Here is a 14,304-nt window from a genome sequence, read left to right as displayed (position 1 = left end):
AAAAGGAAGGGAAAAAGTCCCTCGGCTCCAGCGGGGTTTTGCATCAGAGCAGGAAATCTGCACCGCTGGCCCTGCACGGGGAGCGCTCGCAGTGGATGGGAACCATACCTGTGTCCTCGGAGAGCAGCCTGCAGCCAAGCCCGGGGGCTGCACAGAGGGTCCTGGTGGTGTGCCACTGCCCGCAGCAGCACGGCCCTGTGCAGGGAGGAAAAATGCCCGTTAGGGAAGACAGAAGGGAGATGCTCGTTAGGGGAGATGCTCATTAGGGAAGGGAGATGCTCGGAGGAGCCATGCTGCAGAGCCCAGCCCTTGCTGCGGCCGCTCGCTCGGCTCCTGTCTCCATCTGCTGGCGAGCCTCCCAGCCCGTGGCCCTGCACTGCAGGAGCCCCCAGGCCCACTAAGGGCCACGAGCACTGCCAGGAGATGGGATTCGAGCCCCACATTTCCCACTTGCCATCCCTCTGGGGCTCTGCAGCCGCCCCAAGCAGAGGGCTGCCCTGCACGGTGCCGGCTGGGATCCCATCATGCAGAACCCAACGCTTCCATGCGTTGCACAGGGAAAAACTCACCTGCAGGAGACGTTCGAGGCGACACAGGGCTTAGTCCCTCCGTGTCTTCCTTCCCCGTGGATCCTCTTCGGGGCCATACGCCCATCCGCGTCGCCTGCACTGGCACCGGGCGAGCCGAGCATCCTCTGCTGAAGGAAAGGAAGAAAAGAGCGCACGGCCGCGGGCGTCCAGCGAGCAGGAGCCGGGGACACCCTCGCTTTCCCCCCAGCCAGCCCGAGGGACTGGGAAGGCTCCCTCGGCTCCCATCAACCAGGGAAGAAACAGCATTTTCCAGAGCAGAGCCCGCAGCATCAGCACCCTCTGCCTGCCATCCCCGTGCACCCGAGAGGCCCGCACGTCAGGACAACACTAGCACGGACTCCTTTTTTTCTTTTTTTTTTATACATTAGAACATTTATTTCTCAGAGAGAAAATATAGTCTCAGACAGTCAGATTATAGTAGGTAAAATTAGCATTTGTTCTTTTCTTTACAAGCATAGATTTTCATATTACCTCTCTTATACCATCTGATATAAACAGTTCTAGAAAGCAAATAAACTCACTTTCTACAATAAATAGAGCAATCTGTGCTTTACAGCAGACTGACAGTAACGTTTAGGTCCCGTAGCAACAGCAGGATATTAGCCAATCCAAATCCTAAAATGTCATTAAAAAAAACAAAAACAAAAGAAAAAACAAAACAAACAAATCCCAAGATCTTAGAACATATACACAGGTCACAAGTCCACAGCTGAGCTACCACCTGGAAAAGTGTATGTTCCTCGAAATAAATTACACCGTGTGCATATAAAAGACCCAGCAACACAACTGAGGACTTCAAGAATGGTGACAATAGGTCTAAATAATTTAGAACAATATCTTACAACTATATACACAACATCCTTCCCTAGCCACACTCCGTAGGCGTTATTATTATTATTATTACAAAATCCTATGCCCCATCTCTATATGTTACAGGAATCTTCCTTAAAGTGTGGTTCCGTGTCCCAATGTATAAGAAGTGGTATTTTAAAAAAGTAGACCAAGTAGAAATGGCAGTGATTACTCCCCACTATTCATTATTATTAATTATTATTAATTATTATTTTGACCCCACATTCTCTTCAGTATGAAAAAGTTAAAATAATAAAAAAATATCGAGTTAAAAAGCGAAATGGTGATATTCAATCTACAATCTTGCTCTGCACCTTTGGTTCTTAAAATGGGAAAGCAAAGAGGGATACACAACAGAAGAGATCAGAGAAATCAAAAGTCCTTGGCTAATAGAAAAGGTTTTGTCATCTGTTTCCGAACATCGTTTGTCCCTGTTTTTGCCGTGCAAACCCAGAAAAAAAACAGGGGTTGTCAGCAGAGCTGGGTTTATTTGTTTTTTTAATGATGACAACGCTGGAGACCCACACACTAGGGAAGGGACAGACGTGTGTGAGAGAAGGCGAAAAGGCAAAATGGTTGTGTGCTCTACTTGGTGCTTGGTCTCAACCCAAACCAAGCCCGAGGAAAACTTGAAAGAGACAGAAAAGAAGGAAGAAAGGAAGAGGAGCCTCACACCAAATGTGCATAAAACAACACAAACGATGCATCTCCCTCCAACCCTGATCAACCTCAGTGCCTGCAAAGCTGCTCTAGCTCATTGGACACCTCCAAAATTAGTTTTGTTTCTTCAAAAAAGGAAGTTATCTTTGCTTATAGACTCAATTCTGTACTAAACCATGATATGAAACGTGACTGGAACAAGCACAGTCATGGAAATCAGAATTTAAATCTGAAACTACCAAAGAAATTTCTAGGACATAAACACACACCAAAAAAGAAAAAAAAAAAAGCAGATAATTTGCTTTTTATATTTAAAGCTCTGTGCATCTGTGCATGTACGTGTGTGTAGCAGAGGGGAAGGTTACCAAAATATCTCAAACTTTTCTAAATGCAATGCAAGAAATCGAACATGAAAACACTGTACGTAGGCAGGAACAGCGTGATACTAACTCCCAGCCACAATTCCTTGAACATGATGGGACAAGCAATGTCATCTAAAAAAAAAATAAAAAGGCCAGTGATGGTCAGGGTAAATTTGGCACGAGAAAAGTCCAGTTGGGATTTCCATAAAGGATCCTGGTTTGCTTACAGCGGTGACGGGTTCCCGGGAATCGCTCAGGGCTGGCTGATGACTGCGAACCCTGGTGGCACGGGGGAGGCAGGGGCGAGGGTCCGAACATCCGAGCGCTGGGCTCTGCTCGCTGCATCAGCTCACCTTGGCTCCCGCCGCCCAGCAGCTTTTCCCAACACCTTCCTCCCGGCCCTGTAGACTTAATACATTTCATCTCCTGCCAGCTCTTCAGCGAGACACATTCAGAAAGAAGCTGGACAGGCTTTTTGGCACGTGTCAGGGTACTTCGAGGAGTGCTGACGGCTGCTGGGAACGGCGCACCTCGCACGAGGACACGAAGGGGGTGGCAGCCGCCCCGCTCCCCGCCGGCAGCGAGCCCCCGGCTGCTCAGCGCCCGAGCGGTCTGCTCTGACCCCCCTGGCGAGCGCGGGGTCTGGAGGAGGAGGACTGGCTACCCTGACCCGTTACAGATAATTAGACGTAACAAAGGGGTGATCTCCCCGCACGCGGCTCATGTGAATCATGGCTCGGTCGTACGCCACCTGCACAGACTTGCGGATGCTGGTTTTTCGGCCTTCCATCATCTTCAGTTTGTCCACGGTGTCGTCCACGCCGAGGGGGTACACCTTGTCACGCGGAAGCCACTGCCTGCGATAAAAGGAGAGCACAAAACCCCCATCACCAAGGGAGAAGAGAAAGGCCGGGGAAAGAAGAGCAAATACCTGGAGGAATCCTGACCTCGCAACATCACACCCGAGCTCTCTGCGGGAGGCTGACTGCTCCGAGGTGCCTGGCTCAGGACAAGGAGGTTGTCCCAAGAGTTTCCAAGACAAGGCCAAGTGCTCCAGCTCCTCAAGCACTCCCCGCAGGTCTCAGCTGCAATTAGTCACTGGCTGTCATCTCCCCAGGAGCAGCTACGTTCAGATGATCTACCTTTTTTTTTTAAATTAACACCCCACAATGACACTATGAAGGTGTAAATGCCTGCATTGGCCATGGAAGAACTGCAGCCAAAATGCCTTCCTACATCAGCACAGGTTTTTCTCCACTGTCCTTCCTCGAGGCTGTAAATTCTCCTTGGAGCTCCAGGGAAACTTGGAAACTTGTGTTCCGCACAGAGCAAGTACAGGGACTTCCACTGCGGAAAGTTTTTATCACCAAGACAGCTCTGCCTTCTTCCAGGAGTCTGTAAGCATCACGGTTTGGGCAAGTACAATGATCGGAGTATCATCCAAAGCTTCCAGGAGACACGCTCCAAGCCCAAGTTGACCCCAACCAAACGATGACCAACACTGCAAGTGCCTCGTCTACACGAGTTTTTATTGTGCAGTCGTTAGCCCAGGTTAATTAGCACACTCAGAAACACGACATCTTTCCTAATGAACTCCAGCCCCATGGAGTTAAATCTCGGCCACGGTTCAATGCGTCTCCCAGCCAGCCAACACAGCCAACCCAGGGCAGCAAAGCGCACCTTCACCACGAAGATGAGGGGCTAAGTTTTGTCTTTGTGACCTTTCTGCAGCCTCACTGAAGTCAGCAGAATTTGGATCTGGCACTAAGCGGGGTCTTAGGACTTTGCTGAGATGCTCTGGCTTTGTACAAATTGTGTTCAAGGATCTAAGAAGTGGCCACTTAAAAATGTCAGGAACCACTCGAGCTCTGTCTTCAGTAACAGCAAGGCAAAATAGAGGAAATGTTGATTTTTACTGGGCAGGTAGTTTCAATTACAAACTTGGAGTTAGATTTTTCAAAACTGATGACTACAGCGAGGGGAAGTGTGACACTGCCATTGATTTCCAGCTAAAAATCATTAGTACCTCCTTGAAGAACATGCCCTGTTATCGGGAGGTTCCGGTAATCAGGGAAAGTGAAACAATGCAGCGTACAAATAACAAGCCTCAGGTGTGTGTGTCTTTACACCTCTTTTCTCCAGAGGACATGAAGATACTCATAAGGTGATGCAAACGTGACCCCAACCCTTCTCAGCTTCCCAAGAAGAGAGCACACACTTTTCCTGCCTGTCTTGCCCCTTGCCTCCACCTCTTTAACTGCACAAAGCGCTGCTGCAGCCCCAAAACGCAGGAGGCAAGGCTCCCCTTGCTGCTTTACCTGCTGTGCATTTGGCTCTGCTCTCTCCCCAGGAACCTTCCCTCCAGCTGCAGCACAGCCTCTGGGCAGCGTTCGCCTCCTTCCTCCAGCCCTTCCCTGCCCTCAGGAGAAATATTGACCCTCGCAGGGCTGCTACCTCCCTAGAATCCCTTCCAGGGATGCAGGTAAAGACTGCATCAAGGAGACGAAGGAGGAGGAGGGCTCTCGAAGTCCTGTGAGGCTCCTTTTTAGACTGTTGGTGTCTCGTTTTATAGAGGAAAGAGAAGAATAGGCAAGTCTACTCTCTCCTCCATTTGCATGTGCACCCCAACTGCTCAGCATCTGCTTTGTCCTCAGTTTAAACCCTGCAGATCTTTGATCCCAGCAGCAGGCAGACACCAACTCCTGTGTTACTGTTTATTTGCTTGGTTCCTGTTGCATTTGCTGGTTAAATAATCCAGCAGGTTCAGCAGACGGCTGCCTGCCTCGTTGCGGGGACTCACCTCTTCCAGCACAATGCTCCAATTTCACAAGCTTCCCATTGTTTCACATGCTGATTTCAGAGCCTTATCGCTCATTTTTAAGGCACTTCATTGGTTTGTGGCTTTTTGTATCTGTCTGGGTTACTGCTACCACACGAGCCTGGTCAGCCACTGACACTAAAATCAGCAGATTCAGTCTGTCTGAGAATAGTGAAAGGCTCTGAGATATTTCACTTGCCCTCAACCAGGTGCTTACACACCTACATTTTCCATCTTCCACGGCTTCATTTGAAAACTGCAGGTATCGCTACCTCTGAAGACTCAGGCTGTTAGTTTAGGTCTAAATATGGAAAAAAATCCAGCATTTTGAAAATGTTACCCTGGAGATTCTTGGCAAATCTTTTGTGCAGCAGGGAAACTGGCTGCCGAGTCTGCTTGTGTTTTGAAGTAAAACGCTCCCTATAATTTGCCATAGATTTTGACCACTAAATTGGCTCTTCATGTGTCTCAGTATTTTTGTGGTGCTGTGACCCCTGGGTGAAGGCTGTCGTGCTGCTCAGCATGCAAATGGAGCGGTCAAATGTCATGTTCTTGGGCCAGGGAAAAGCAGAGCGGCTTCCCCATTTAGACTTTTCTCGATTGCTGCATATTTAAATTCTGATTTACACATAACATCATCATAACAATAACTTCTGTACGCTGCCATACACCAAAGATTATGTTAAATCTTCCCTCTCTGCCACAGCACTCACCACAGGCCCCCGCCTGTCTGCATGCACTCACCAGGTTCTCTTGTTGTCAAAGAAAAGGACGAGGAAGAGTTTTTCGCCTGCCTCTGTCTGCCTCTGCTCCCCCAGCTTCAGCACATCCATGGGCGGGACTGGGATGGGGACTCCATTGTGGAGCAAACCCTCACGCGGCATCTTGGGATCGATTATCTAGTGACAGAGGGAAAGGATATTTAAGCACAAAGCCCTTCAAGCACTGCAGAAAATGCATTTATTTTTCCTGTTCTTTCCATCTATCCAAGCTAGACGGTTAAAACCTACTTAGGATGGGTAAGCAAACTGCTTGCTCTATCTCAGCAGCTCTTTTTAACAAATTCTCCTATCCTCAAGGCTTCAATTTGGAAAGGAAACCAGTCAGCCCAACAGCCAAGCACCTGATGTTAAAAAAAAACGTGAAAGGACAGAAGTATGTGGCTCTGTGTGGCTGCAGATGCATTTATGCTAATCGGTAATTAAGCACAAACTCAGCATGGTTGTGTTCAGCAAAGGATTTCCCTCCCTCTCTCCAAACCTGTGCAATAAATTTAAGACCATTGCTGTACTCAGCAGGCATAATGTTATTTCACAACAGCTCCATTCTGGTGCAATTCGATCGAGTTTAGTGGCACTGCTGAGATTTATGCTGTTATTAGATCAGAATCAGACCCAGTATTTAAGAGAACTGACAAGCAATGCTGGATTTACCAGGCTAGGGGAACGCAGACTAGAGTCATTTTGGAGAGAAATTACAACAAATGCATCAATTGTCCCTATATCAAGCAGAAATGTCAGTGTCCAACATTTGTGCTAGATGATCACAGGAGGGGAATGAAGCAGCGAAAGGCGGATATAATACTAGGTCTTCTCTGCCTCCTGATCCTGGCTTCTAAGGGCTAGAAAAAGCAGCTTGGCTTTGACACTGGCCAGCTGTAGGATTTTATTAAGCCACTTTACCACCACAACACATTGCTGTTAAAAAAAAAAAGCTTTATTTTTGGGCAACCTTGCCATGCTAAAGCACAATCTAATTTTGATTGTAGCCACATCATGATCAACAAAATGCTTTGGCTGGCCAATACGGCAAGCAGATCCAAATTTGTTCTCTCCTCTGGATTCCCACCCAGAGTAAAAGCACGGATGAGGGTCACTCTTCTAGCAGAATCTGCTCTTTTTGACAGCATCAGAATTGTACTCAGCCACGGCCGGGCATACACGCTGTGTCAGCTTACGCATGGTTTCACAGCTCTGCTGTTTGGATGCAGAGACCTGTATAATTTCCGTGACGACTACACTTGCTTTCAACCCCCTGCAATTTCTCAGCAGTCACAAGCGCTGTCTCTCTCAGTGATCCCAACCATAAAGGTACTTCGGGGAACGGCTGCAGCCATGCAGAAACTACATGGAGCAGAGACGGCTGGAAGAGCCGCGTCTCAAGGGATATATTGAAAAGGAGCAGAAACAAGAAGACACGGTCAGACTACCTAATGTTATATACTTACTTCAGCAATCTCTCTCTGCTGATAACTTAACAAGCACTTAAAAGCCTGCAGTGCTACTGGCACTTCCGAGCAATAGCTGCATGTTATCCTACTTTGGAACTGAGCATGGTGCTCACTGAAGCCAAGTTTATGGATTTCACAGTAATAGTTAAATATCTAAAAAAGGATAAATATCAATTAAACACTTTTTAAAGGACTAGGTTCCGAAACATGCATACATTCTCATTTTCAAGTCAAACACACAGCTATTGCAAGAGGATCTATATATACCATAAGGCCAGCTGGGCACCTACGTATACAGCTGTGCTCACTGGGTAAGAAAATGTATGGGCAGTGAGACACCAGTGGCACCCAGTGCCTGCCTTCACAAAATTTAAGTCTTCTCATTCCTATAGTACTGTGGAGAGGAGAGGGAGAGGAGAGGGCTCTGAAACAATGAGCACAGGGAAAATAAACTGTGAAAAGGGAAAAAAACAAAACCCACATATCGCATGATTTTCAGAAGCTTTCCTTTTCTGTCTGGCTACACTGCACACTGGCACTGTGTTCTGCGGTACCTGCGCTGCTGCTACAGACTGCAAGAGAGCAGAAGGTACTTACCAAGGCGGGGTAGGAGGGATAGCCACGGCACTTGGCCCACACGAGCTCCAAGGGCTCCAGCTCAGCCTGACTCTCAAAGGCCATCAGGAGAGTCCTGCCTAAGGGACAGAAGGAGGCATGGCTTACAAGGGCCCAGGTACCAGCACGGAGGTTGCAATAATGCAAGAAACCACCCTGTCACCTAACCCAGTCCTGATGGCTCGCCTTGTCTTGGTAGCAATCAGCTAAAGCAGCTGAACGACTTGTTGCACTTAAAACACGTTGACAGTATTTCTGTTTAATTTTTTTTTATCCTGTTTGGTTAGGCAGCAAGCAGAGAGCTGGAATTTCACTTTTACTGAGAACAAACCTGCTGTCCACTTATTTGTCACAAAAAAGCATAAATTTAGTCAGTGACGTGCACAAATGCACAATTCCAAACCATTTCTCTTAATAAAGACAGAGAGCAAAATGGAAAGCCACTTATTGTTTGAACCTACATACATTTGGTATCCACATCCATACGTGGTAAGACACGCATCTCTTCTGCAGTACGTTTATGATAAATTTAACGTGCCTTGAGATATAGCTTGGCTACAGTGAATGTCCAGCCTTTTTTATGGTCTGTCCGTAAAGTTATGTTCTGCCTTAAGACAGTTGTTCTCCTAAATCATAGGTCTAAGCCCATGCACACATGTGGAATCATAACATCAGAGAAATCATAGAATGGTTTGGGTTGGAAGGGACCTTAAAGACCGTCCAGTTCCACCCCCAGGGACACTTTCCATTAGATCAGGTTCACCAAACTCAGCTTTGAAATGAATAGCTGTAACATTTTTGAAATCAAATGGGTATAAAAGTGATGAATTTGGTCCATTACGCTCCACCAAGCTAAATCCACCCTCAATGGAACTGATGAAGCTGTATCTGAGATTGATTTGGATCTCTGCTCAGAGAGCTCCTTTTTATTCCTTGTAAATACAAATACCCGGCCAATTCTGATGTCACGTACGTTGAGAGTATTTGATCTCTGTAGGAAATGCCCGCTTCTCATTGACAGAAGTCTGTTAGCTACCAATTTTTTCAAACTCGGGTCAGAAATGTTGCAGGAGATCTATTCAAGACATGAATAACTCATCTGCTAGCTCCTGGCCCTGGAAAAGGAGCAATCTTCATTACTGTGAATTTTACAGCAAGCAGTGCTTCCTCTGGGGGGAATGGTCAATACTCCGACTTTACCACAAGTCAAACTGAATCTAGAATACGCAGAATACAACCCAAATGAGAGCACTGCCAAGGCAGATCTGATGCGCTTCTCCGTTATTACATTCCAAGTGCATTTCTTCTGTTAATGAAACGATGTTATAAAGCACAGAATCGTGTGATTCTAATTCTCCCGATACCAGCCCCTCTCTGTAAGCTTATCTCCAAAGCAGATTGCTGAGCACGAAGGGTCCAGGATGATAACAGCTCCCGCGGAGACAGGAGCCAGTGCACAGGAGCTGTACAGAAGGGCACGGGCATACCGGGATGCCAAAGCTGAATTCTTCTTTCAGAGACACCAGCGTAAACCGGCAATAACTCTATCAATGACACACCGTAACCAAGATGAGAATCTGGCCATGTGAGTGCTGGAAGAATGGTGTGTTGCCTTGGGGAGCATTAGAGGAGTGTGACTTAATTACACTACTGGACAGCGCAGTCTGACAAAGGCAATGACTCTGTTACGAAGACCTTGAAAGCAAGGATAGCAATACAAGAGGGAAGAGCTATGAAGTCATCTCCAGAGAGACCTCTCTTGTAATTATCATTTACTGTTTGTATTGCAGCAACATTAAAGAGAACTAGTCCCTTATCTGAAGAAGGCCGTGCCAGACACATTACACCAGACCAACAGAAAATCTGAGGAGAACACAGGGCACAAGCAATCAGCAAAAGTGAAAGCAGGAGAAACCTTTTATGCAACAGCATAAATTGGTAAAAAGCAGGCTGATAACACGCGGGCAGGTTAGCATCCTGACCGTGCCATCTGCGTGCTTCCTGGGGCTGGTTCCCAACACGCCCTGAGACCTGCTCCCCCTGCTTCAGGTGGGGTCTCAGCCCTGTCGTGCTGCGGGGCAGGAGCGAGGTGTTCCCCAAAGCAGAGTCCCTGTGAGCCGCTCTCACCTGAGCTGCTGTAATCAGAGTCTCCGTTCACACCGTCCAAGAAGGGCACCCGAGAAAGAGCTGGCTTCCCTCGACTTCGCTTGGGAGGCATCAAACCACTGGTAGAACAGAAAGGAAAAGCAGGGCATTAGGAAAAAACAGATTACCCTTGAACACACAGCCAAATAAATGGATTCCCCTGTTTAAAATAGTGGAAAATCACTGCACTGGTGCATCCCTGATGTGAAAAGAACACCGAATACTTCAGCAAAACGTCTCTTCTGGTGCAGCAATGCTGGACGTTACCCCAGCTTTTCCATGAGTGATGAGGGGGGCCTCATACAAACCTCACTATTAACGTGAGGAAGAAACCCAGCACGGACTTCATGCTGGAGAGGTGATGCCGTGATGTTTAGCACTCACGTGGGCTCACCCGGTTGTGTGCAGACTTCAGAGAGGACAGCAGCCCTCTGGTACGATGCCAATCTATCAGCAACTGAACTCTATCAGCCCAAGTTCTGAACATCCTTTTACCTCCCTACTACACACGTTTCAGAAAGCAGACCATCTCCATCTTAGGCAATCGTATTTTTTTCACTTCTCGTAATTATTTTTTTACAATTCTCTAATAACCACCCCATTCTGAGTGTATTTGGTGCTCAAAAAGAAAGAGTGGAGAAAAAGCAGTAAACAGAGCTGCTCCTAAATAGAATAATTGTACAAGTTCTCCATGAGACATCAGCTTGTTTTTAATTCCTTGTTTTGTGGGTGTCACATAGCTCTAATGTAATTTTTGCTATGTGAATTGCTTGCAATTATTATAATAAGCACTTACATCGCACTTTTCATCTTCAAAGTACTTTGCAAACATCAACTAACAAGCCCCCATGCTCCCCTGTGAATTCAGTTTTGTCTCTCTCACTTCCAGATGGGGAAACTGAGGTAAATATAGTAGGGCCATGAGACTGAGACACGGTCTGAAAGCAAATTTCTGGCTCCTTGTCCTGTTCTGAGTTCATCCTCACCCCGTGAAGGATTTCTGCATGACTCAAGGGCTCCCATTTAAATGACATTACAACCCAGCATGAATCCAGCTCTCCGCTTTCTGTTGCCATCGATGCATCTTCTCGACTTACAGTATTTTACTGCAATAGTTTCTTGTGAGACCTGCGTGGGGATCGTGGCAATATCCGACTTACAGAAGAGGCAGTGATGATCACGCTGTAGATTTGGGTACAAAACCCAGAGAAAAGGGGAGAGAGGAGGAGGTGGGTGGATGTCAGCTCAGAGAAGCGTCGGAGGCCCTTTGCCTCCAAGGGGCTCAGCATCTGCTAAGGGAGGTAACTCACGGGGCGCTGCCTGCTCCCCTGGGGCTGCCCAGCCCCTGGCAGTGGACGTGGGATCGCTCTGCCACCACTTCCTGCCCTCGCAGAGAGCTCATTCCCTCCAAACCCAGGCCTGGCCTCTTTCCACAGGCACGGGCACCACGAGGCCCTCGAGCAACACCAGGAAAGGAGACAAAAACACAGCTCTGCATACCCGTAGGACACTGCTCGCACTGCCTGCTGCCTCGGGCCTTTCCAAGTACTTGCCGAACCACTTGAAGGAATTAAGGCACATAATGGCTTATCTTTCCGTCCAAACCATGTTTTAAACAAAGCTGTTCATGAGTTAAAAGGCCAACTAACAAAATGCCAGCTCCTCTTGTTTGCTGCTCCACCATGCACACATTTGTTTTTTTCCAAAAGTTCTGGATGAAGAACACAGGGATCCCCCCAAAGTTTGCTCCAGGGTTAAAATGTCAATTTCAACCCCAAACCAGCTGTGCTGTAGCCAAATTTTAAGCCTCTGAAAACCGATTTATGATGGAGACACTAACCAAACCTTAGCTGTACAAGTTATACACCTCTTTTGACAGCTAACTTTTAGGATCACTCTGCAAAGCAGACTGAAGTTTTCATTCCAAAAATGCTCCTGGGACTCAACCCTGCTGCAGAATAATTTGTTACACAGCAAACTGTAGTCTCAGTCCTAACTATGGGTGTGCACGGGGAATTTTACGATCTCAAGTGCCCAGCTACCACTGCACCGGGGTTTTACAGGACTAACTGAGCACACGCACTGGAAGGACGCATAAAGTGACTGAACGTACTTCCCTACTGACAGGCCATCACCCTCAGGACCATCAAAGACAAGCAGAGGGCAATGACCTGTTTAAGGCACTGAAAATATTACCCACATCAACCCTAGTTGCCCCTGTAGCCTGCACTCACAGCACACGCTGCACACGATTTTGGCACAACGCTGTTATGACACGGATTTCACTGTGCAGTGAAAGGGTTGTGAAGCGTAAAGTCAGCGTGAGGAGGGATGGACAGGGAGATAAGCCCGGAAAATGGGTATGGCACCACGGTACCTGCTGCATCTGACCAAAATACAGACGTCTGCTTTCAGTCTGTTCGGTCCTGCCTTAAAGTTCTGCTTTTAAACTTCTGGAAGGAAGAAAGCAGCCGTTCAGTAGGTGGCAGAAGTTCAGTTTTGCCTGTGGTGCTGGGCTGGCCATTTGGGATCAAAGGGTTTTCTGGCCTTGGCTCTCAAGAACCGCAGGAAGATACGCATCAGCAAAGAGGACGCCTACGTACTGAGAAACAGGAGTGTAACAGATGCCCATTTGCTTGAAAAATCAAGCAGTGCTCTGGGACCTAGAGCTTAAGAGGATAGGATGGAGCCTGAGAAGCTTTTTTCTTTAGGTTCAACACATAAAATAACTATTTGGGCTGGGTTTTAAACAAAGAAGTTGAAAGACAAACCCAGGCCAATAAATCCAGAGAGGAGATATTCTGGGGGAGCAGCTTAGCCCAGGGTCTTACCTGCAGGCTTCAAGCACCAGCCCGCCGCCCAGGCCTGAGCCACACTCGGAGTCGGAGCCGTTTTCTGCGTGCTTCGCAAAGCCGTTGGTCACTCCTGCCAGGAGACAAATGGGAATCAGCCCCAAGAAACAGCAACGACACACAGAAACGCTGCCAGAACTCGGGTAGGGTCCCTGCTTGCTGACCTGGAAAGGCAGGAGCAGTCACAAAGATGCTGAGTGCTTCAACAGGAGAGGGAAATTCTGAGTTGCCCAGGCTCAGCTGGAACCCGAAGGTGACCAGTGAGAGGTATTTCTGCTCCCCACACGTGGGAAATTGGGCTGCCTGAAGAAGCAGCGAGTGCTGGAGGAGTGCCTGGGGATGGTACAGGAGAGCTCCACGCAGCACGCAGCTCACCGGGCAAGGCCAGACACAGGCTGGGAAGTGAGGCCCTTGCTCATCTGGCTTCAGGTGCATTTGGAAAAGACGTGGAAGCCTCACACTGACTTATCCCTGCCTCACCCCAGGCCTGGCTCCCAGGCTGGTCCCATGCAGCAGGCACAGGAACCCGTCACTTGTTTGGTTACAGCTTCCGTGCTGAGAACAAAACTTCTCTAGGAAAAATTGTTTGCTTCTATATCTGAAAATGAGATTTTCCAACAGGCAGAGCAGACACCGAGGAAGCAAATTCCCCCTGGGTAGGAGCCCCCCCTCTTCCTCTCAGGCCAGTACAAATGTCACTGCAGTGGAATATCTCAATTCCTTGCCCCAGGCACTGACTGCACTGGAAATCTTACCTTTGCTGCCAGGTTTCCTGCTCCGTGCATCAGAGGGATACCTACAGAGGGAGCTGGCTTCACCTCTGGGCTTAGACAAGAACCAAACCTCCCAGGGGTGCAGAAGGAAAAACCCCCAAGACCAAGCACCAACCCAACACTGCCCCAGGAAAAGCAGAGCAGGCACAAGCAGGCAGACAACCATTGCCTTTACCCATCCTAAACACAGCACAGGGGTCCAACAGTCCCCAGGTTTCCTGCAGGCTCCCCAGAAGTCCCTGAGCCACACAAAGGGCAAAATCTTGTCAAGGCCACTATTATTTTTCCAGCTTTAACACTGCAGCTGCCACAGGGAGTGTATTTTTGGGCAACACCTTGGTCTGACAACCCCGATCACGCTGACCTGCCTCTGTGGTAACAGTGACCTGGCATACCAGACACTCCCT

The 14,304-nt window shown here is 48.1% G+C and overlaps 1 protein-coding gene across 6 annotated transcripts in view; it reads right to left on the bottom strand.

Moving 5' to 3' along the window:
* Positions 1-14,304, bottom strand: part of BRPF3 (bromodomain and PHD finger containing 3) — a 30,324-nt gene continuing 16,020 nt past the window's right edge. For 5 of the 6 annotated variants that reach the window (XR_010826583.1, XR_010826584.1, XR_010826582.1 and 2 more), the window contains exons 9-14: positions 13,104-13,197; positions 10,255-10,352; positions 8,110-8,207; positions 6,027-6,181; positions 570-3,321; positions 1-195 (exon numbers count right to left, since the gene is read on the bottom strand). Coding sequence is in view for 1 of the 6 variants with exons in the window: in XM_048070903.2 (XP_047926860.2) it covers positions 3,138-3,321; positions 6,027-6,181; positions 8,110-8,207; positions 10,255-10,352; positions 13,104-13,197 (629 nt within the window). In the remaining 5 variants the exon portion in view is untranslated. Of the gene's footprint in view, positions 196-261; positions 3,322-6,026; positions 6,182-8,109; positions 8,208-10,254; positions 10,353-13,103; positions 13,198-14,304 lie in introns of those variants that run through there. The other variant, XM_048070903.2, reaches the window with a different exon arrangement.

Source organism: Anser cygnoides, chromosome 25 (genome assembly GCF_040182565.1).
Source record: "Anser cygnoides isolate HZ-2024a breed goose chromosome 25, Taihu_goose_T2T_genome, whole genome shotgun sequence".
In the NCBI taxonomy this organism is placed as follows: Eukaryota; Metazoa; Chordata; class Aves; order Anseriformes; family Anatidae; genus Anser; species Anser cygnoides.
Note: the sequence above shows the minus strand (reverse complement) of the source record. Positions and strands in the feature narration are given on the sequence as shown.